At 43.7% G+C, this 21,432-nt stretch overlaps 1 protein-coding gene across 1 annotated transcript in view; it reads left to right on the top strand.

Moving 5' to 3' along the window:
* The window catches only part of Frem2 (FRAS1 related extracellular matrix 2), a 135,295-nt gene that overhangs the window by 47,302 nt on the left and 66,561 nt on the right, over positions 1-21,432 (top strand). The window contains exons 3-4 of the mRNA XM_051157132.1: positions 9,067-9,213; positions 13,366-13,596. Coding sequence (XP_051013089.1) covers positions 9,067-9,213; positions 13,366-13,596 — 378 coding nt within the window. The remainder of the gene's footprint in view (positions 1-9,066; positions 9,214-13,365; positions 13,597-21,432) is intronic.

Raw genomic sequence — 21,432 nt, 5'->3', positions numbered from 1 at the left:
TATATTTTTGCTGTTCTTGGGACTATAACACCCAGCCCTCACCTCTCACTGGTGCCTGTGGTACTGTCACACAGATGGTAATTAGAAGGCTTGCCTCACTGGGAAACCAGCTCTGTTGCACTAACCGGTTACTCCCGGAGGTGCTGAGCCACTCCCCTCCCTCACCTCCCTGCTTGTTGGGGTGGGGGAGCTGTCTGGCCCTGGCGCCACACAAGGTATTAGGCTTTGGTTTGAACAGACCTGGAGGCTATAAAGTTTATTTTAAGAACACGTTGCCAGAGAGATCTAATAAATTCATTTGTAGCTTCAGGCAGGGCGTGCGAGAAATCTTGCTGCACCAGGTGGTTTTTTCCTTTCCCTAGAGGGTGACAGGGTGTGGATCTTCCTTAACTCTGCTCTCTGTTAAAGCAATCAGGCCTTCTATGAAAATGTTTTGTTTGCTTACATTTTCATTTCTATTGGAAATAGAGAAAATGATAGCAAATTAGTTCTGGGTTGCTTTAAAAGAGACAAAAGGTAAGACTTAGGGACTGGAGAGATGTCTCAGAGGTTAAGAGCACTGCATGCTCTTCCAAAGGTCCTGGGTTCAATTCCCAGCAACCATATGGTGGCTCACAACCATCTATAATGAGATCTGGTGCACACCTGGTGTGCAGGTATACATGCAAGCAAAACACTGTATACTTAATAAATAAATAAATCTTTTAAAAAATAGTGGGATTAGTTTACCTTAAAAAAAAAAAAGGTAAGACTTCATGAAAGTTAAAAATATACTCATGTATATCTTAATACTTTTATATTTGACATTGAAATGCTTAAATAGATAAGCCTATTAAAGGCCGACTACAGCCGGCTCAAATTGCCAGAGATAATATATCTATCTTTAACAATGAAGCAATGGCTTTATAATCCACTGAAAACACACTTTGCTGGAGTGTGCTAAAATAGCCAGTGAGGAGAAATTGCCTATCATTCATCCTTACTCTAAAATATCTGATGTCTGTAGTTACATTGTTCATCAACATAATTGTTTCTTCAACTTATTGACTCATCAGCAAGCCTAACTGAAAGAAAAAGAAATCCTTAGTTGCTTGCATGACAAGAATTAAGATAACGAAGTTAGCTTCAGGGCTGCAAATGCTCCTGAAATAGTGGGTGAGAGTTTACCTTGCAGTTACTTGTGTTTACCCTTCCTTTGCCCTTTTCAGGTGCACATTCAGGTGGATGTGCACCGGAATTCCTCATCATCCTGGGTGTGCATACCAGCAGGGACGACTTTTGTTCCACTCAGGAGGTGACCTGTGGCACAGCTAGTCAGGCTTGATTCACAAAGACTCTCAAAACCTAGTTCAGAAGCTGGGGACTGGTGGTTTTGCCATTTTTGTTGTTGCAAGGATGAAAATAAACACATTCCTTTTCGTTTTAATTCCTTGTTTGTTTGGGGGGGGGCTGGGGCCTCGGGAAAGGGGCTGTGCTTAGAGAAGAGCAGGAACCCTGCAGGCTCAAACTTGAAGCTCCCACCCAGCTGTGGCCTGGTGGGTCCCTCCATCAGAGGCAATTACCTCCCAGCCTCCTCAGCTTTGAGTAGCCTCCAAATCCCTTCCTGAAATTAGACACTCTGAGCTCTGTGTGTGTGTGTGTGTGTGTGTGTGTGTGTGTGTGTGTGTGTGTGTGTGTGTTTTGTTTTGTTTTTGTAATTTCATCTGCGATCTTTAGAGATGTGCCACCATCCTCTGCTTTTCCATTAAGTTCTCGCTGCCCAACTGTGTCACTGTTCATTAGCACCAAGGTCTTTGCCTACAGTGGAGGGACGATCACTCAACAATATTGCTTCTATCCCAAGGCATCAGTTTATGAATTCATTAACTTGAGCAGATTAAAGGGATGCTGGCTTGGCCTGAAATCCAATGTTGACCTGAACGAACTGATCAGATGACTAGGGAGAAGTGCGGGAAAAGAATACCGGCCATTAGTATTAAGTCAACCCTGACACCGACTATACAGGGTTTAACCTGATTCCTGCTGACCTCATGCACAGAATGTAGAAATCCCCGACTTGTGCAGCCACAGTGCACTGAATGGAATGAACTGCTTAAACTCAGCTCAGACTTGAGGACCCTGCCAGTGCCTGGTGAGGAAGACGGGCAGGTTGGAGACCATAGGCGGCATAACTGTAATGCTCATAGTAATGCTATGGATTCTGTTTGTCCACCTTCAGCTTAAGATAGGTAGCCATGCGGAAGGTAGAACGCCCTTCAAACAGGAGCCCCGGTGACGTCAGCATCCCACTGATGGTCAGGGAGGCAGGTGTTATGATTAATACAACATATGAGAAGATAAGATGATAAGATAATAAGATGCCAGGCAATGGATATTATATTATATGAGGCTTATTAAGTGAGTATGGGGAGAGAAAGAAAGAGGGGGGTGCCCCAGAAAGAAAGAAAGACAGCAACAGAGACAGGAAGAATAAGAGAGAGGGAGGGGGGAAAGAGAGAGAGAGAGAGAGAGAGAGAGAGAGAGAGAAGGAGGAGGAGGGTAGAGAGAGGGAGGCAACAGGAGGGTTTGTCCTTTTATATGGCCCTGGGCAGGGCCACGCCCCCGAGCAGGTAAGCAATGACGTCACAGGTAGGCAGACAGGAGCAGAATCCTAACAGCAGGTGCTTCCTATCTGTGACCGCAGCACGCTTCCTGTCAGCGCACACTCCTAACCAGAAGCCACGGAGGGGATTAGTTCTAGGATGAATTCTCTCATGTCTCAAAAGAGTAACCAGTGATTTGTACTGAACAAAGACAGCGATTCTTTTCAATATTCACCGTATTAGGCTATATAAAATCTCTGTGAATTTTCATCAGTAAAAACTGGACGATTGTCCCTAGAGGAAATACAGAGCTACGGCTTTCTAAGTTCATTCCGTCAGCCTAAAGCCTCGTTTTAGCTGTACTTCTTCTGGGCGACACGTTTTTTTGATGAGAGTTGGGCACCCACATTGTGCACACACCCAAAGGATCATAGCTGCGAGATGAGTAAAACTTAGCCAACACCCATACATTCTTTGGAGCTTTGGGTGCTAACACACACCACGTAATTCTACAGCATTTGTGGCAGTGTATAAGATGAAGCACTTCCAGAGGGGCAAACTACATGGCACGCTGTAGATTGGTACTCTTAGCTTCTAACGGGGATACAGGGATGATTTTCAGTATCATCCTCACATCATTTGGCAATGGCTAATCTGCGGTGTCCGCACAAGAACAGAGTCCGGTGGGTGAGATAGTTCAGCGAGCACAAGGCCCATGCTGCCATGTCTGATGACCTCAGTACAATCCGCAGAACCCACAATGGCAGTAGAAGAGACTCCCGACTCCTACAAGCTGTCTTCTGCCCGCCACATTCAGAGAGTTTCAAGCTTGCACCACACAATAGCTAAATAAATACTTTTGAAGAGGAGTAGAGCATGAATTAAGCAGTACTTGAGCTGTATTTTAGCATTGCTCATGAGGCAGCACTGAAGATGGTGTGTCTCTGTGCCTCTCTTTGCTGTGAAGGATACATTGTGCCATTCCTGAAAGTGTGTGTGTGTGTGTGTGTGTGTGTGTGTGTGTGTGTTCTTGCATGCACACAATGATGATCAACTGTACCCTTTTTTATATTTTATTTTATCTTATTTTATTTTTGAGACAGGGTTTCTCTGTGTAGCCTTGGCTGTCCTAGACTTGCTTTGTAAAGCAGGCTGGCCTCAAATTTACAGAGATCCACCTGCCTCTGCCTGGATCTCTGCCTCTGCCTCCCAAGTGCTGGGATTACAGGTGTGCGCTACCATGCCAGACCCCCAACAGACACATTCTGTACATGTTCTTTTAATGTGACTCTGATGCCTTGTTCTGTGCTGCTTCTTTCATGCAACATATAAAAGCGTAGGGTGGAGGTCAGGCTACACAGAATGATAGGAGAAAACAATTTATGGATGACCGACTGTTGCATGTGCCAGTAATTTTAATACCTTCTATTGAAATACAGTAATTAATTAAGCTAAAATGAGCATTCAGTGTCTTAAGTAGTCTGTAAAATAATACAAAGTGCGGCCACTTCTTGGTCTGCCTTCCATCGGTCACAGAGGCTTTGGAGTCTAAGTTATCCCGTCCATATTTGTGTCTCTGTCACCTCAGGATGAGCCAACTCCTCCTGCCCTCAAGTCAAGCCTTGGGTGACCTTCATCTACAGCAGCAGCTTCTTGTCTCTAGTTCCCAATGACTTAAATAGGAGAAAGAGTCAAAGTTAGTATTTGGCAAATTCCCTGCGCTATCACAAAGCTGGATTTCTTTGTAGTTCTTTTTTCCTAGATTTCTCATCCAGAAGCACATTCCTCTTTACCATCCTGAACATCCAAATACCACCTGACTTAGCATCTCTTCCTCCTGTTGACTCTGACCCCCTAAGTAAGGTAACCCCCCTCCCTGCACCCCACAGCTGCAGGGCAGCACCTCCATGTACCTGCCAGTATTGAGCCGGTGTGCTTTGTCTCTGCACATGTATCACACCCCAGAGCTGAAGGCCAACTCCTGGGGTCCAGAGACCAGGTTGGCTCGCATGCTGTACCAGGCAGTATTCAGTAAGCAGTAAGACCAGTCAGGGCATCTGGTTCTACAAGCCAGTGGTTTCTCCTGTGAGGAGCCAGTGCAGAGTTAGAGGTGAGCCTTGTCACAGACCAGGTGACAGTGGTGTGAATCACCAACTCCAGTCTTGACGGTGACTGAATAGGACTTGCTTTTAAAGAATAAAAACCCTAAATTTTGCTTAAAAATAAAATCATACAACTTTGCCTATAAATCAGATAATAGTAGCTTAATCTTTTTCCAATATAAATGCCAGTTTCTAGGTGAGCACTCTTGGCCTGCATCCCCAGGCCTTACAGTTGAGTCTTTGGGTTTAGAAGGTTAAATCCAGATTCTTTGTTAATTCATTATAAATGCACATTTGACTTCCAGAGAAGTCTCTAGATGGAGCTCTGTTGCTGGAAAGTGAAGTTTACGTTAAAATAGCATTTTCCTCAAAACTATTTTCTGCCTGAGAATAGATTCCTTATTAAAGCTAAATGTTTGGGCAATCACCCAGCCAGGGTTGTGGCACACTGTGGTGTGGTTATAAAGTGTGCTTTGTCTTACGGGAAATCAGGAAGCCTGGTGTCTCTAGGAGGGGCCATTGAAGATCTGGGGTTCTTTGTTATTCTAAACTAACTATTGAGTTGGAACTGAAAGAGAAAATTGCAGAAGCCTAAAGGCCAGCTGGAAAAGTTCAAAGGGAGCCTCCTCTCCCAAACTTTAATAGCTTTGGTGTCAGGGCTCCCGGACAAAACCTTCAGGAGTGTAGTTATCAGCTGTCAGGCACCTGTTGTGTAGATTTATGGCACAAGCCATAGGCCTTAATTTGCTTCCAGAGCTTCAGGCATCAAGCTGGCGGGCTCTCCTTCAGAAAGGCAGCCAATCACGTGTAAATAAAATTTGTCTGAATTTTCAAGCTGGTTAATTTCATGTAAAATTTCACATTCAGCTTAGTTACAGCATTAACATGTCTTATTCCCATTTCCTGAGGCTAGAGGCCTACATGGTAATTAACAAGCAAGGTTGATTTCCTTGATAGAACTGTTTAGGGAAAACACAACCCAATTTTACAGGATCATACTCTTAACAAATGGAGTTTGGGTCAGCAAAGCTTAGTTCTGTTCATCCATGCTTCTTGCTAGATAATAAATGGCTGCTGAGACATTACATGTTCTATCCCTAAGAATGACTCGCGTGTCTCAGGAGAAGAGGATGTCCTCAGTCCTGATGTGACTTTATGTTCCAGGGCGTTTTCTGGGAAGAAGGGGAGTGGGGAAAGGGGAACAGGGTGGGAGGGGGCTGCGATAGGGACATAAAGTGAATAAATAAATAAATTTTTTAAAATGTAGGTTTTACAGATGTGACTTCATGTTCTCTAGTTAAATCCCAGCTTTATAATAAATTCTAAATTACTATGATTATTAACCTGGGCCATCTCAGTGTCTTACAAAAGCAAACACTCCTGATATTGTTTCTGGTTGTATTTGAATGGAATCTCAAAAATTCTGGGTGTACCTGTGAAAAGATTTGTCCAGCCACCTGAAATTCAGAACTGTGGATAAGCCTCTAATTTGCTACCTTTTCCAAAGTGGAAGACACTTTAGATGTATCTTTTAAAACAATATTTTTAAGTTAAAAGATTCAGTCCTGAAAAACGACAAGTCACACTTACTTAGAAATTCATACAGGCTCCTCCTGTAACCAAGGCCGTAGAGTTCTACTCCACCCTGTGACCATTATTTTTCTAGCAAGAAGCAAAATTAACTGCTTGCCTTCAGATCAGGATAGAGTGGGCAGAGACAGAGAACGGTCAGTGAGGGGAAAAAAAAAAAAAACCTCTATCTAGGAAATGAGACTATGTGGAAGATGCTGCAGAGCAAAACTAATCCAATAAAGAAGCTGGCAAGTGCTAAGGCTGGCTGGGGTGTCCTGATTTATTGGTGGTGGTGGGGGGAACAGAGACCCCCCACCACACAATATCCTTCAACATATAGTACTTAGAAGAGATCACCATTTCTCGGATTAGTTCAGGAAAGAGCATCAAATTGTAAAACTAAATAAATACTATCAAATTTGGAGAAATATATGTTGCCAAGAAAAGCAGAAAAGTGAGGGTATTAGACAGAGGCAGTACAGTGTGCAAGCCCCGCCCCCAAGTTCATGCACAAAACAAGGAGGGGTTAGATATGGCTGGGTGCTTCTCCTCCTACTCAAGGGATGCCCGCCCGCCCCCCCCCCCCCCCACCGCCAGTACTGTTTCAGTCAGGTAGTTACTGCTTCCATCTCCTCCTCCTTTCTCCTTATCAGAGCCTCAAACTCTCTCCCAGCTCTTCATAAACTATGTAGTAGGTTAGGTCAGGTTTTCTCTGCTGTAACAGAGGGCCTGAGATAACCATCATGATAAGAGGACAGTCAGCTTGGGTTTGTGTGAACAGTTGGCCCTCGTCCTTTGGGCCTGTGGCAACACAGCGTGGTGGTGTTTCTAAACACCCACATGGCAGCTCACAGCCACCTGTAACCCCAGTTCCAAGGTAACTCAAGTTCCAGTTCCAGGAAACCCTCCTCTGGCCTCCACAGGCACCAGGTGTGTGTGTGTGTGTGTGTGTGTGTGTGTGTGTGTGTGTGTGTGTGTGTCTGTGTCTGTGTGCATGTCTGTGTAAGCATATATAGGCATACAAAAAAACCTATACACATAGAATACTAAAATAAATACTAAAAAGGTAAATTTAGAAAGTAGTCAAGCAGGGTGTGTTCACCTGTATTCATGAGACTGAACTAAGAGCATTGCAAAAGTCTACTGCTTTGCAAACAAACAAACAAACAAACAAACTAGAAATTAACTAAGAAAACTAAAATGTCCAAAACCTCATCAACTTGAAGCTGCAAGTACAGTGCCTTTCATGTAGCTGCATACACAGTCGCAGAACATGCCGTCACTTCTGCGTCACAACGTCAGGTGCTTCAGTAAGAGTGTCGTGTTTGTTGATTTTTGTGGGGTGCAACCATTTGGCAGCACCGGGGATCCCCTGGGACATCTCACACAGCAAGCTAAAGTGCCCCGGAGGCGTTGGAGCTCCGTGGCTGCTGTGTAGTGGCTGAAAGGCTGTGGTAGTTTGATATCAAACAATAGAGTAAGCCTGAGTAGCCAAGGTCTGGGCCAGTGACGGGAACTACTGCACTCAGAGCCTCCTTACAAATTTATTTTGGCTTCTTTGGGAAGAAAACTCTCATGGAAGACTGACAGGGTCAAGTTATAAAACATCCTCTTGCCTCTTGCATGCACTGGGGAAGAACGTTTGGAGAGGCTGAGGTGCCAAGCTACGTGCCAAACAATAAGAGAACCAATTTGCCTGCCCAGTTGCTTCTGGTTTTCTGTGAGCTGATAACTTATGAAATTTTTTACTTATGAAATTTTTAGAGGAAACAGACCATATGTTTCTTCCCCCGTTGTCTCTCCAGTAGATTTTCGCTCAGCAAGCAGGAGGCTTGACATTTCTACATCTTGGGTTTGGTTTTTTTTTTTTTTTTTTTTTTGTCTACCTTAGCTCCCTTTTGTGTGAACTCAAAAGAGAGGAAACAAGACTTAAAACTATGCCTTTAGCTGTGTTTGTTATTTAGGCTTTTCTCCCCTTTCTTTTCTTCAGAAAGACTTAAAAGGAATTAGTGATGCCTTTGTTTATAAACCTCGTAGATCAAAAGAAGTTGAGGGCTAGGTGTGGAGCGATCAGCTGATAACCACTTCTCCTTTCATTTACCCAACAGAGGAGTAGCTCTCATGTCCCAGAAATCAACACAGGGCTGGTGTTCTCCCTAGAGGCAGCCAGCTCCGTTTTGGTGGGAAGGTGGAGGACAGGGGAAACTAGTGAAAAAGGCTGTCTGTTTGCTCTCAGGAATGGAGCGCAGTCTACTGGGAAGAGGAGGGTGGAGGAGGAATATTTGTTTTTCTTTAAGTGGTTATAATTAAAGCCTTCCACCCAATTGCTCTGTGAACCAGAAAGAGGTATTTGTGAAAGTTTTTGTGTTTTTAAGAACATTGCAGGCCTCTGCAGAGAGGCGCTTGCTCTTCAGCGGCACCTTGTGGTGAATTTTTGTAACTTTTTAAAAAATTAACTGACAGTGCATACCTACAAGGTATTTTGATCTTAGTCATCGCCCCCGCCCCCACTCTCCCCAGATCCACCCCCTCTTCCTGCTTCATGATTTTCCTGGCGTCAGAATACTGTATTCTTCTCTCTGCTTGCCAACACCCCCTCCCCATCCTGAAAGGGAGAGGAATTTGTGAAAGACAGTGTCATCCCTGGATGTCTCACAGTCACTTTGAGATTAGCCCCACCTCCGAGCACACGTTCTGGAGCTACGAATTGCATCCAGCACTGTTCCTTTCAAAGTTGCATACTTTGTGGCTTTTTAACGCCATTCATTCAAGAAAGCAGTGATGTAAGGTTTTGCACTCTTATTTTCCAGGTGGAAACAGGTTGACCAACCAGCATTTTCGACTGAATTGGGCATGGATCTCCTTTGAAAAGGAATATTACTTGATCAACGAAGATTCCAAATTTCTAGATATTGTTCTTAAACGCAGAGGATACTTGGGAGAAACTTCATTTATAAGTAAGTTTAATTAGCACTTCACGTGTATTTATACTTTTTTCCTCTGGTGATTAAACTACAGCGATAATTTAGGTTACTAAATTTAAAATCATAGTGAGATGATGTTTCTTTTTACTTTTAGCTACAAAGAGATCTTATCAACAGATTTGTGTCAAGGTGCACAAGTGTGACCTTTCTCTGGTGTAAAACAAATTAACAAAATTGGAAGTAATCACTGATGAGTTAAAAAATAAAATCAGATGTCACTGGGTTAGAATAAGCTGACATGAGTCTAATTTATCCCCAGGGTAGAAGTCATCTGAGTCAGCGGCATGAAATACATATGACAGCTAATTTAATAAGTAAGCAAATCTATTCAGTGATTTGTCAGGTATCGAAGTGTTACCTCGCCGTGTGTTGAGTTTGAAGGCCCTGTGGCTCAGCAGAAATGCTTTCATGACTTCTACATTGCGTGAAAGGTCTATGCTGTGGGGTTTTCTTTGTTAAAATGTTAAATGTTCAATCCTAATCATTTTCTTCTGCCTTATTTGATAAAACCGTAAGTAGCACATGAAGAAAACCTTCCTTCATCTTTGATCCAAGTCCACATTTCATTTCGTATAATCTTAAAATTGAGAAGTGTATGGAGCAGAAATATAGTTGATGATGTGTGGCAGTGCCTCCCAAGCAGTGATGTCATTTTGAGAAACACCCATTATTAGGGCTGATAAATGCAGGAGAGCTTTGTGTAGGGAAATGCTTACTCATAATAGGAAGCTGGGAAGATATTGGCAAAATAAAAGGGTTGTAACTGGAATGGTCACTTTGAACTTGCACTGGATGGCCTGTCGGCCCTTGAACATTAGGTCCCTATCCACAGAGAGCTTCGTCCACTAAATGCATGCTCTCCTCTGAATGTCTGAACTCTGGATATTACTTTTAAATTAAGGTTTTTAGTGTGGCAGTGGTGGTGCATGCCATTAATCTAAGCATTCATGGAGGCAGAGGCAGGCAGATCACTGTGAGTTCAAAGCCAGCCTGGTGTACAGAGTGAGTGCCAGGATAGCCAGGGCTAGACAAAGAATTTTTGTTCCTGTCTTAAAAAATCACAAAACCAAAACCAAAACATAGGATTTTAACTGCTGGCCAATGGCGATGCATGCTTTTAACCCCAGCATTTGGGAGGCAAAGGCAAGAGGATCTCTCTGAGCTCAAAGCCAGCCTGGGCTACACAGTGAAACCCTTCCTCAAAAATCAAAAACAAAGTTGTTTTTTTTTTTTTTTTAATTTTTGGAAAGAGTCCTGTCTACCTGCAGCCGGGGCAGCACCTGCTGGTCCTTCGTTTGCTGGCCTTTCACAGACTGCTGTTCACATTCTGTTTAATACGTAGAGCACAGTAGGCGTTCATACTGCGCCCCGTTTTAGGACTTGGTCTCTCTGCCTGCACTCTGCTCTCACACATGCCCACCTTTACTGCCAGCGAGAGGTCAGTCTCAGCTGTGCTTTGTGCCTGAAAACACAGTGAATAATTTCAGAAAATAGGTAAAAACAGAGCACCTCAGTAATCATCAGTCGTGGTTTTATCTATTTGCAACGTGTCCCCGTATTGGCGAGCTTCTGTGATTTTTGGCTCAGTTTTCCTAAGGATGATATTGAGAAACTTAACAGCGTAAAATTATTTTAAAGATATTACATTTTTCTCACTGCCAATTTTGTTTGGTTTGTTTTTGTTTCTGTCTTTTATTCTTTAGTGGAATGGTAATGCATTTTGGACCAGCTATGGTTTTCCTGTGACTGTGACTATACAGTTCTACAAGGGCTCCGTAGCTCTCCTTGGTTTACCTCACACAGCTACTTAGTAAACCGAGGGGGAAGAATACTAGAAAGATCCTGTGTGTACAATTCTGCCATCACTGAAGAAGGCCCAGAAGTTAGACGCCAGGGGCTGGCATAGAGGTCGCGTTAAATCAAGGCAGACTTACAGAGGTCTACCAGGAGGAGGAGGAAGAGGAAGAGGAAGAGGAAGAGGAGGAGGAGGAGGAGGAGGATGCCTCAATACAACTTCCACTTGCACTTGTGGACTTTAAGAATGTGTTGGAGCTGCTGATAGAATATCACTTGAGTGCAGCAGCGGGTGGCAGTGAATGGAAGGACGCAGGAGCAGGTTGACCAGGAAACAGAAAGAGCTAGACCAGCCCCAGGCTTGGTTGTCACCTCCAAAGGCCTGATCCTACTGACTTGCTTCTGCCAGCTGGGCCCCCACGGCCTTTAAAATAATGCCATCAGGTGCAGCCCACACATTTAAAGCAGTGGTCCGAGAGAGCATCTCATGTTCAAACTGTAACAGGCTTTTGAAAATTAACCCTTAAGATGACATATAAAGTAATGGGTTTGCTGGGCGTTCTCACACACCTGTCATGCCTTGTTCTTGCTCATCTGCTTCTGCCACTGCCCTCTCCCCGGCCTCTGTTCTGCTTTTTCATGCAACGTGAATTCTAGAGCCTTCACTCCTCCACTCCCCTGAAGATCTTCTACTCTCTGACTCTCCTTTATACTTTCACAGCTTACACACACACACACACACACACACACACACACACACACACACACACCTAGATTTCACATTGAAGAAAACCCTTGTGCTGCTTTTCTGACTCTTGATTATATCTTTTACCATAAGGATTTCCATTTCTGTTTATCACATTATCCATCACGTTATCCTGTGATGATGTCATGGTTCTTTGTAGCCGTATGAAATCCCATTGTGCCTGTGAACCATAATCCCCTTTCATGACCATCTAAGTTGCGTCTGTGTCTCTGCAGCAGCCATTGAACATGCTGATATCTCTGCGGCATATAGCAAATTCTTACGCTCCACTAATGAACTAAGTGTGCATTTGTATTAAACACAGTTTTTTGCATCTCATGGATCTATTGATACTGGTCATCAAACATTTATTAAGCCCACAGGAGTGCTTTACCAATTTCTCTCTCTCTTTGTAACCCTTCATTCACTAGCTGCCCCAAGACCTTGAGTCATGACCACATAAGGCAATGGGCCCACAAAATGAAACTGGTTGTTAGTGGGTTGTTAATGCATGTTGAGTCCTTCCATCTGCCAGGGCTAGCTCCCAATACCCTACAGATCTTAACCCCGTAAAAACAAAAAACAAAAACCACCATTATACTTTACAGGTGAGCAAAGAGAGAAAATGTGATATTCCCACATAGTCAAAGTCCCAGGGCCCACACTGATAACCCCTTCACCAGAGTGTCCCACAAGGCTGAGAGTGGCTAACGTGATCATTGGTTTGCATTCTCCTGCTGTGTGGCTGAGAGGGAGCAAAATCCATTTTCTCAAGCCAAGAGCACTTGCCTCAGCCCTGCACTGTTTTTCCATGTCCGTGAAGACACTAAGGTAGCTTCCTTTAATTGCTGAAGTGAACACTGTGTTTTCAGTAGCAACAATGGGGATTTGGTATTGTGACCTGCCTTTCATCAGGCAGATGGCTTTGCCATCCTGTGGATAAACATGGCTGACACTGGAGGGTATGCCTTGTGTTGTATGGATTCCTTGTTGGCTTGAACTGTCCTTTGAATGTCCTGGAAAGGGTGCTTTGCGATTGAAAGGAAATTCCACCAAGTAGACAGAAGCTGGCAGAGGCCAACTAGCAGGGGTCTGTTGCTCATGCCTTGGTGATTGTAGGGAATCCAAGGAGTATTGACAGCTCCCCCTGTGTGCACTAGGAACAGGACACTAATGGGAAATCTGCAGAACTTAACCAGCACTGTGACATTTGTTGTGGGCCCTTTATCCTTTGGCATTCATTAACTAAGGCATGAGCTCCCTGCTCCTGGAGCAGATGCGTATGTGAAGTAGTTATCTGTCTGGTGTTTTTCTGAGGACCATAAGACATATGCTTTTTAACAGCGCCTTTATTTTCACCCTCAACTTAAGATGAACAGCCTGTGATATATTCAGATATATCCAAAGTAATGTTAGGTAAGCACGCCAAGGCAATGTTCTGTTTGTTTGTTTGTTTTTGTTGTTGTTTTTGCCTCTGGTACTTTTCTAAGCAATTAAGGCAGAGCTGGATGCCCACCAATGAAGCAAAGAAAAAGAGGGAACGAACCCAGGTAGTCTAAAATGAATGAATCACGTTGTTTCTGCAGGCATCAGCACAAGGGATGGGACTGCAGAAAAAGACAGAGACTTCAAGGGCAAAGCTCAGAAGCAGGTGCAGTTCAACCCTGGCCAGGCCAGGGCCTCGTGGAGAGTGCGGATCCTGAGTGACGGCGAACACGAGCACTCGGAGACCTTCCAGGTAGTGCTCTCCGAGCCGGTGCTGGCTGTGCTGGAGTTTCCCACAGTGACTACGGTGGAGATCGTCGACCCGGGCGATGGTGAGAGAGGTCTTCGCCTCCCTTATGTCATTGTTGCTGGGCTTTTATGACAGAGGGTCTTTCTTATAGAGGTGTTTGAACTTTCTATATCAGGAATGTCTAGATTCTTTAGAATTCTTGGATGTATTGATGGAAAGAAGGAATCATAACAACAATGAAGGGACGCTGCATCTTTAAGTAGGTTAACCGCAGCGGCGGCCCTGACTCGGGGTCCTTTCCACAATCGACGTTCTAGTCGAAGAACCAGTGTGCTTCCTGCCATTTTTGTGGCACCAGTTCATCAGCTCTAAAGTCTTTCCGGTGGCTGGGAATAGCTTTTAACCAAATGGTTTTTGAACCAGAGCCTCTTGGGCTGAAATAGTTCCCCGTATTTTATTATTTCCACCTTTGTGGTATGGCATTCAAGCCATAGCCCATGTTCACCCCGTTGCCCCCACCCAGCCCTTCCTGTGGTGAAGAGCCCTGAGCTGCTGCTCCCAATTTCTCTTAGGTTACTTTCCTTGCCAGTGTATACCCCTTAGCCTGACGTGGTGAAAAAGGAACGTTAACGGTCTTGTAATTTGATCTTTTCCTGCCCCTGACTACAACTCTGGTTTGTCTCGATGTATTTGAGTTGGGGGAGCACATGGGGGGGGTGGTAAATGGCTTTTTTGAGGCCTGGCATTTACAGAAACCTTTTAAACTTGAAATTCTGTCAGAAACCAGACATGACTTTCTTTCATTTAAGCTAACAGCCGGCTTTATTTTGTCAATCCAAAAATTCTTAAGCGCTCTACAGAGATACAATCTGCTGAATTAATAAAGTGAGGACTCATATGCAAATCTCTGTGTTAAAAGACTAAGCATAATTAAAGAGGCAGAATCAAAACCAGAGGCGTCCAGCATCCCAAACCTAACTAATTCTCTGCCTCGAGTCAAATATGAAGCTTCCTAACAATTATGAGTTTCATTTAAGAATATTTAATATTAATTGCATCTGCTTAATCTGTGGATAAATAATTAAACTGTCCTCTAGTCTGTAGCTCTGGGGCTATACTTCAATAATAACATTTTTCTCTTTTAAACACTACTATCACAACCTTAATACATTAAAGCTGCTCCATTAGTTTAAGCTGGAAGCTAGCTTTTGAGATTTAACTTGCCATTTAGTAAAATTGCTATCGTTTACCTTAAGGGATAAGACTTTAAACTTATTTCCACATTCCTAACTATAAGGTGAGAGTGTCTCTTTCTACCAGTGACATGCCTGAGTAATGGGTTTTTAAAACAAAGGAAGCACTCTTGCGAACATGTACATCCATATACCCTGGACCTCACATATTCATAACTAGGCTATTAAAAATTTCCCTATATATTTATAGCATTTAATTGAATAGTTGTGACTTAGGGAAGGACTTTAAGTGCATTTTACTACATACATGAGCATCTGCATTCACCTGCAAACACATACCCTGTGTTGCTCATTTATTTAATGTGAAGCCATACTCCCTGCTAACATGGGCAATGTCAAATTCCTGCCCTGCCTGTCGGTATCTGTGGCCCTCTGCAGCACTGTCATCAGTCATGACCCTCTATCTTCACCTCAAGACTAGGTCCAGTCCTCGGGTGCCTGTGGCATCCATGCTGCGGCAGGCTTGAGTGGCAAACACCAGTGCGGGTGCCCCAGGACTCCCCTGGGAATTTGAAGATGGTCCTAAACACAGTAGCGGTACATTTCCAAGCTGTGCGGACAGCTGGTTCCTGCCTTGTCCCTTGGGAAGGGACCGTCTGGAGGCAGTTTGACCATCAGAAGGCGCTTCTAGCCTAGAGTAGACACATTTTGCTGCATGAAGACATAGGGTGGCAAGGAGACTCTCAGGTTATTCACTAAGCTGTGGCGGAGGTGGAGAATGACTTTAACATTCTGCTGTGAACGTGGGCAGTGGCAACCTTCTAGACTAATAGATTCCCGTGCTTACTGAACACATCAATGAATTCAATTTCCTTATAACGTGAAGCCTGTCATTCAGAGAGGAAAACTAGAATAAAGGAAGGACAGACTTCTCAACAGTGTCAATAACTTTTCAGGTTCCAGGCATCGCCCATGGCCCATGGGGGGGCGGGTGCCACACAGGAGAAGGCAGCTGCTTGGTCACGTGACTTCAGCCTCACTCATCATTTTCTTTTCCTTTTCTGTCTGAGTTTGTCCCCACAGAATTATTCTTTTTTTTTTTTTTTTTTTTTACATGGGAAGTCCTAGCTGGGAAGGGACTTAAGCACCATGGCACACTGAACTTCTTTTCTGGGTGAGAAGATTGAGAAGGCATCCCCTGGTCCCCGAGGAAGCCCACCATGCGTATTTGTTTTGTTTGATTCTCGCTGGCATTGACTGTTGCTCTGTGTGTGAAGGAGAGTCCCCTATGAAATTACATCCAGTGGCAGCAACTGTCTTCCACGGAGAGAACCATCATCTCCGGGCTGGACTGTGAGCAGTAGCCATCTCGCTTGATTTCCAGAAGACAGGGGAACCTGAGGGGGCCATTTCAGGTCACTGCTATACCCTTTCACCACCCCACCTGCTCCCCACCCCGATGTCTACAGGCAGGGTAAAATAACATTCAGAACAGCAACCCACCCTTCTGTTGGGTGCCTTTCGTGAGCCCCGCAACACACCAAGAGCTCGGCAAGTTTATCTCGTTCTAAACTTACTACTCTTAATTCTGTGATTTTTGTGACAGTTCATCAGTGATCTCTCTGGGGCTCAAGGAATTTACTTCCACTCGGCCCACCAGCCAATGAATATAAAGGGCAGTATTTAAGAAGTAAATGTATTAAGATGGATATGTGTTAATTACATGCATTTTTCTCCCTCTTAACCACACCCTCCTTCTACCTTGAGTCATGAGCTTTCATCATTTCATGCTACCAGAAAGGAAGTGAAATCCCAAATCCCAGTCAGTGTGCCTTTGCAAATGCAACAGGGGTACAGTTGCACATGTAGGTCACAGCAGCAACTCCTAGCTTTTAAATGTTTCCACTTTCAAACCTGGAATATATTAGCATCAGCAAATAAACCCACATGTCCTAAAAAAAAAAAACAAAAACAAAAAACAAAAAAAAAACCAAGAAAACAAGAGCATTTTAGTCCTTGTATTATGTACTGGTGTAGTCAAAGGTTTACTGAGCTTCTTCTGTAGATACCAGGGATTCTGCTAAGTGCTGGAGATGCAGGCGAGACCGTACAGGTGCCTGGTAACCCTGTGCTCTTGTGACCGTATTCCATCAGCTGATAGTATAGAGTGCTGCGTGCCATGATAAATACTGAGCCATAGAAGGTCCATCTACCCCATTTAAAAGTGTGTTAGAGATTTATTTCCTTTTTTTATACGTGTGGGTGGTTTGCCTCCATGCATTAAACATCACTTCCATGCAGTGCCCGTGGCAGCCAGAAGAGGGCGTCAGGTCCTCTGGAACCTGGGTTACAGACGTTTGTTCTGAGAACTGAACCCAAGTCCTCTGCAAAAGCTGCCAGTACTCTTAACAGCGCTGAACAATCGCTCCAGCCTTAAGCCAGGTTTGAGAGGTTTTTCAGGATAATGATTCTTAGTTTTCTGTCTGTTAAATCCTATATCTCAAACGATACCACTGTTTCTTACTCTTAGAAACACACAAAAAAAATTAACTGGTAGTTAACACTTTTGTTTCTATTAAAGGAAAATATGTAAGAGCTAAAGTTTTTTTTAAAAAAAAATAGGTCCTATTCTCTTTTTACTTCATAATCTCTAGCCATAATAAAATGAATTTTCTGTATATTTACTTAGAAAACACATCTCAGTATTTGAGTATAAATACATAGAAAAAAATAGAAAGCCCATTTTTTTTTTTTTTTTTTTTTTTTTTTTTTGGTTTTTTGAGACAGGGTTTCTCTGTGTAGCCTTGGCCATCCTGGACTCACTTTGTAGACCAGGCTGGCCTTGAACTCACAGCGATCTGCCTGCCTCTGCCTCCCGAGTGCTGGGATTAAAGGCCTGCGCCACCACGCCCGGCTAGAAAGCCCATTTTTATATAATTATTTTGCTTATTACACCTGAAATGCCTGTAAACTTATATTGATCAGGTCATTTTGATATTTCCCTGATTATATAATCATGAACAAGTAGATCAACTATTTGGTCTCTATAAATATTTTTGGTGGAATCAAATTGAGTTACTGCCTAATATTGTAAAGACATAAGCATGGTTCTAGGAATGGCGCAGCAGCTAAGAGTACTTACTGCTCTTGCAGAGGACCTGGTTCAATTCCCAGCACCCACACAGTGGCTCACAATCACCTGTATCTCCAGCTCCAGGGAATCTGATGCCTGCTTCTGGCACCTATGGGCTCCTGCATGCATGTGGTACGCATATGTATGTGCCAGCATAACATTCATACTTGGTTAAGAACAAGTCATTTTAACCACGACATTCAAAAGTTAATTTTTGGACGTTCTACTGTCCTGATATGAACTTGTATCATATTGTATGTGAGTTAGGCTCACTGTTTTTATCTGTGTCGTTCCCAAACTCCTTTTTAAAATGATCTGCATTAACATGGTCCACTTTAGAAGGAAAACAAAAAACTAAGTGTAAGAGAAACGTCAAAGTTCAAACATCAACGGCAGTATTCAGACACGTCCTCACTGCGTACACTGGTTGGCTAGTCTAAAAGGGCTTCAGTGGCCTGAGGACTACCGGAACGCCTTCTGGGTTGTTTTCAGACATGCCAGATCCTCTCAAGGCGGGGGACACTCAGTGCTTTCATCCATGCCCCAAGTCCTCTTCTTCAGCTATTGTGAGAGAGTTTTAGAAGGTGATTTGTTCTGTCGTGTTTTTTGTAATTTTTTTCATCTGTACAGTGTAGTGAAGAGAAAGAACAGGAGGAATATTGTCTCTCAACCATGGCTACAACTTTATTTCTAAGAACTGAAGGCACTTTTCCCCCCTAAGTTGTAGCGTAGTCAAAACTTAAAAATAAAAACTGCAGTGCCAAAGCAGAGGGCTTGCTTTGGTGCATAGCCGTGCCGGTGAATAGAGGATACACTCACTCTGTCCACATTTATCTTTCAGAGTAAAAAAGTGTTCACATTTGCCTGAACGTGGGAAAATAGCTCACATTTATTGTCAGAAGGATAATTCAGTACAGTCATAAGAGTGGAGCAGAAAACCAAGATGCGAAGCCTAGACTTTCTGTTTTTTTCTCTACCAAACCTGAAACTAGCCATAAGTAATGAGTGCTGATCTTTCTGTCGTTTGTAATCCTCCCGAGTAGCCGTTCTAGTGCTTGAGAGCACAGCCCTGCTGTTGGTCTTTCTCCTCCTGGCTTCTGGTCACTTCTTGAGAATGCACTGATCCCACAGGTAGCCCTCACTTCTACCATTGTGGGGACTCTTAAGGTTTCAACCTATTGAGTGGATGGGATTTCACATGGGCACTTTTATGATATATACCTTTGTATGTTCTCTGTCTATGCTAATGCGTGTTAGTCATGTTATCGGAAAGAAAATGTATAGGAAATTGTCTTCTCTTAAAGGAGTACTGTGACCCTTTAAGACAGTATGTCATGACCCTCAGCCATAAAATTATTTTCATTGCTACTTCATAACTGTAATTTTACTAGTGTTATGAATCATAATGTATATATCTGATATGTGGCCCCTGTTGAAAGGGCTGTTTGGCCCCAAAGGGGTCATGACCCATGGTTGAGAACCACTGCTCTAACTACTTGCTTCTAGCTCTCATTTCATCTTTTCCCCTCTCCCTGACTTTTCCCCACCTTACCATGATGTAAACCTCTTTTTCTTGATGTCAGGCTAGCTTTCACTCCTGTGTTAGCAGTGTCCCTCTCACCTAGCATAGCTTCCTTTGGGGAGCACACTGGGCAACCCATGGTGGTTATGAACATGAGCCTTGAGATGGCTTTTGTGAGTTCAGATCCAATGTCAGCACCTCCCCACTTGACCTGCAGTAGGTTATTTGACCTCTCTGTGTGTCTTGTATCCTCACAGCAAAAAATGTCAACCCGAAGGTTCTTACCTCAATAGTTACTGCACAAATAAAGCCAGTCAATACATGTGGAGTGTTTACACTATAATAATAATAATAATAATAATAATAATAACAACAACAACAACAACAGCACTCTGTAAGTATTGGCCAACTGCATTTATAGACTGGTGCAAGAACGGTGCTCTTAAACACGCCAGTCATAAAAAGCTGTGCTTACTTGAGGCTGCCTGTGTATACCGTTCCACTGTATAAGTAAAATGAAGTGGAAAAATCATGTTAATCTAAATGGCAGCCACAGAAACCATCCATTCTCTTTCTGATATCCTTTTATAGTTTCTGCCACAGGTTACATACTTCTGTTAAAAGTTGGGTCAACAGAAGACCTGAACTTGATATGGGCCTATTTACCTCCTGTCAGATCAAATGGTGGAGTGAATTCCAGGTCTGAGGCCATTGGCCGGACACCCAGCTTTCTTCTTTATTTACAGTTCAAGCCCAGGGGCCCTGGGTAGAAGTTCTGATTTGTATAAGCCCATGTGCGTGGGTCACAGGGTGCCAAAGGAACCAAATCTTAAGTCCTCCAGGCTTAAATCTTAGAGGCGCTGCTGAATTACAGCCCCTCACGTGCAACATACTTCCTTAAGAGGTCCCAGGACAACAGTTTGCAGTGCAGAGAAAAAAAAAAAAAGTTGTGCGTGATTAACCCTGGCTTAGTCAGCCCCAGCTTTTGTAACAAAATATCACAGATTGAGTGACTTTCATAAGACAGAAAATAGTATCTGTCTATTCCTCACCATTGTGGAGGATTAAGACTCTGAGCTCAAGGTGCAGCGCTGGGAGGAGATGGATTGCTGAGTGTGTCTGAGACCCCGGACTCCATCTCCAGCAAGGCTAAAATCGAACAAGCAGACCAAGCTTGGGCTAGTATACTCGGTTCTTGATGAGGGCCCTCCCGGCTCACAGACATTCACCTCCTGCATCACTCAGCAGTCCTTGCCTACAGGTGAAGAAAGATCTCTGCATTGCTTTTATAAGATCTTTAATCCCTTATGGGGCCTGCACACCCAGGAGCTGCCCTAAACCTATATGCCTCTCAAAGGCCCATCTCCTCCACCATCACATTCAACACAGGAATTTAGAGGCACAGAAGCATTAGCACGTGATGTGCGTTCGGAAACATTTCATACGAAGGCCACAGCGGATGTCTTGAAGTCAGACCCCTCCCCCCTTCGCCAATCGAATTCCCATGAGTTCATGGAAAGAGGTCTCCTTTCCACTGGGTATTTTCATGTTCCCTGCTACTTTAGGTGGTTTCACACTAAAATAGGGATGATGGTTATGCTAAAATTTTGTATTTGGTAAAGTACTTGATAATTATAGCTGCAGTTCTTAACCATTGTGAAAACTTGCCTTAAAAATCAACCAGCGGGGGGGGCGAAAAAATCAACCAGCGAAGACGTTTCCTCAGTTTGCCACTTTGATCCCCTCTAGAGCAGGACTGACCTGGGCAACGCCCTCGTCCCATGGGAGCCATCCCCTCAGGATGGCGATGGACTATGTACAGACTGTGGGTGGGGATAACCAAATTCTAGTGTCTCCCCTCTCAGTCTGACCTAAGCTCTCCGCTTATTAGATTCCTCAGCTCTGTTTGGAACAGTTGCCCCTCCACTTCTTCTTAACACATGCAATACATCACAGCCCTTCTGAGCTGCCAGCTTCTGGTCTTTTTTCTTTCTTTCTTTTTTTTTTTTTTTTTTTTTTTTGAGACAGGGTTTCTCTGTGTAGCCTTGGCTGTCCTGGACTCACTTTTGT

The sequence above is a fragment of the Acomys russatus genome, chromosome 15, assembly GCF_903995435.1.
Source record: "Acomys russatus chromosome 15, mAcoRus1.1, whole genome shotgun sequence".
Lineage (NCBI taxonomy): Eukaryota > Metazoa > Chordata > Mammalia > Rodentia > Muridae > Acomys > Acomys russatus.
This window is presented reverse-complemented; position numbering and strand designations above follow the sequence as displayed.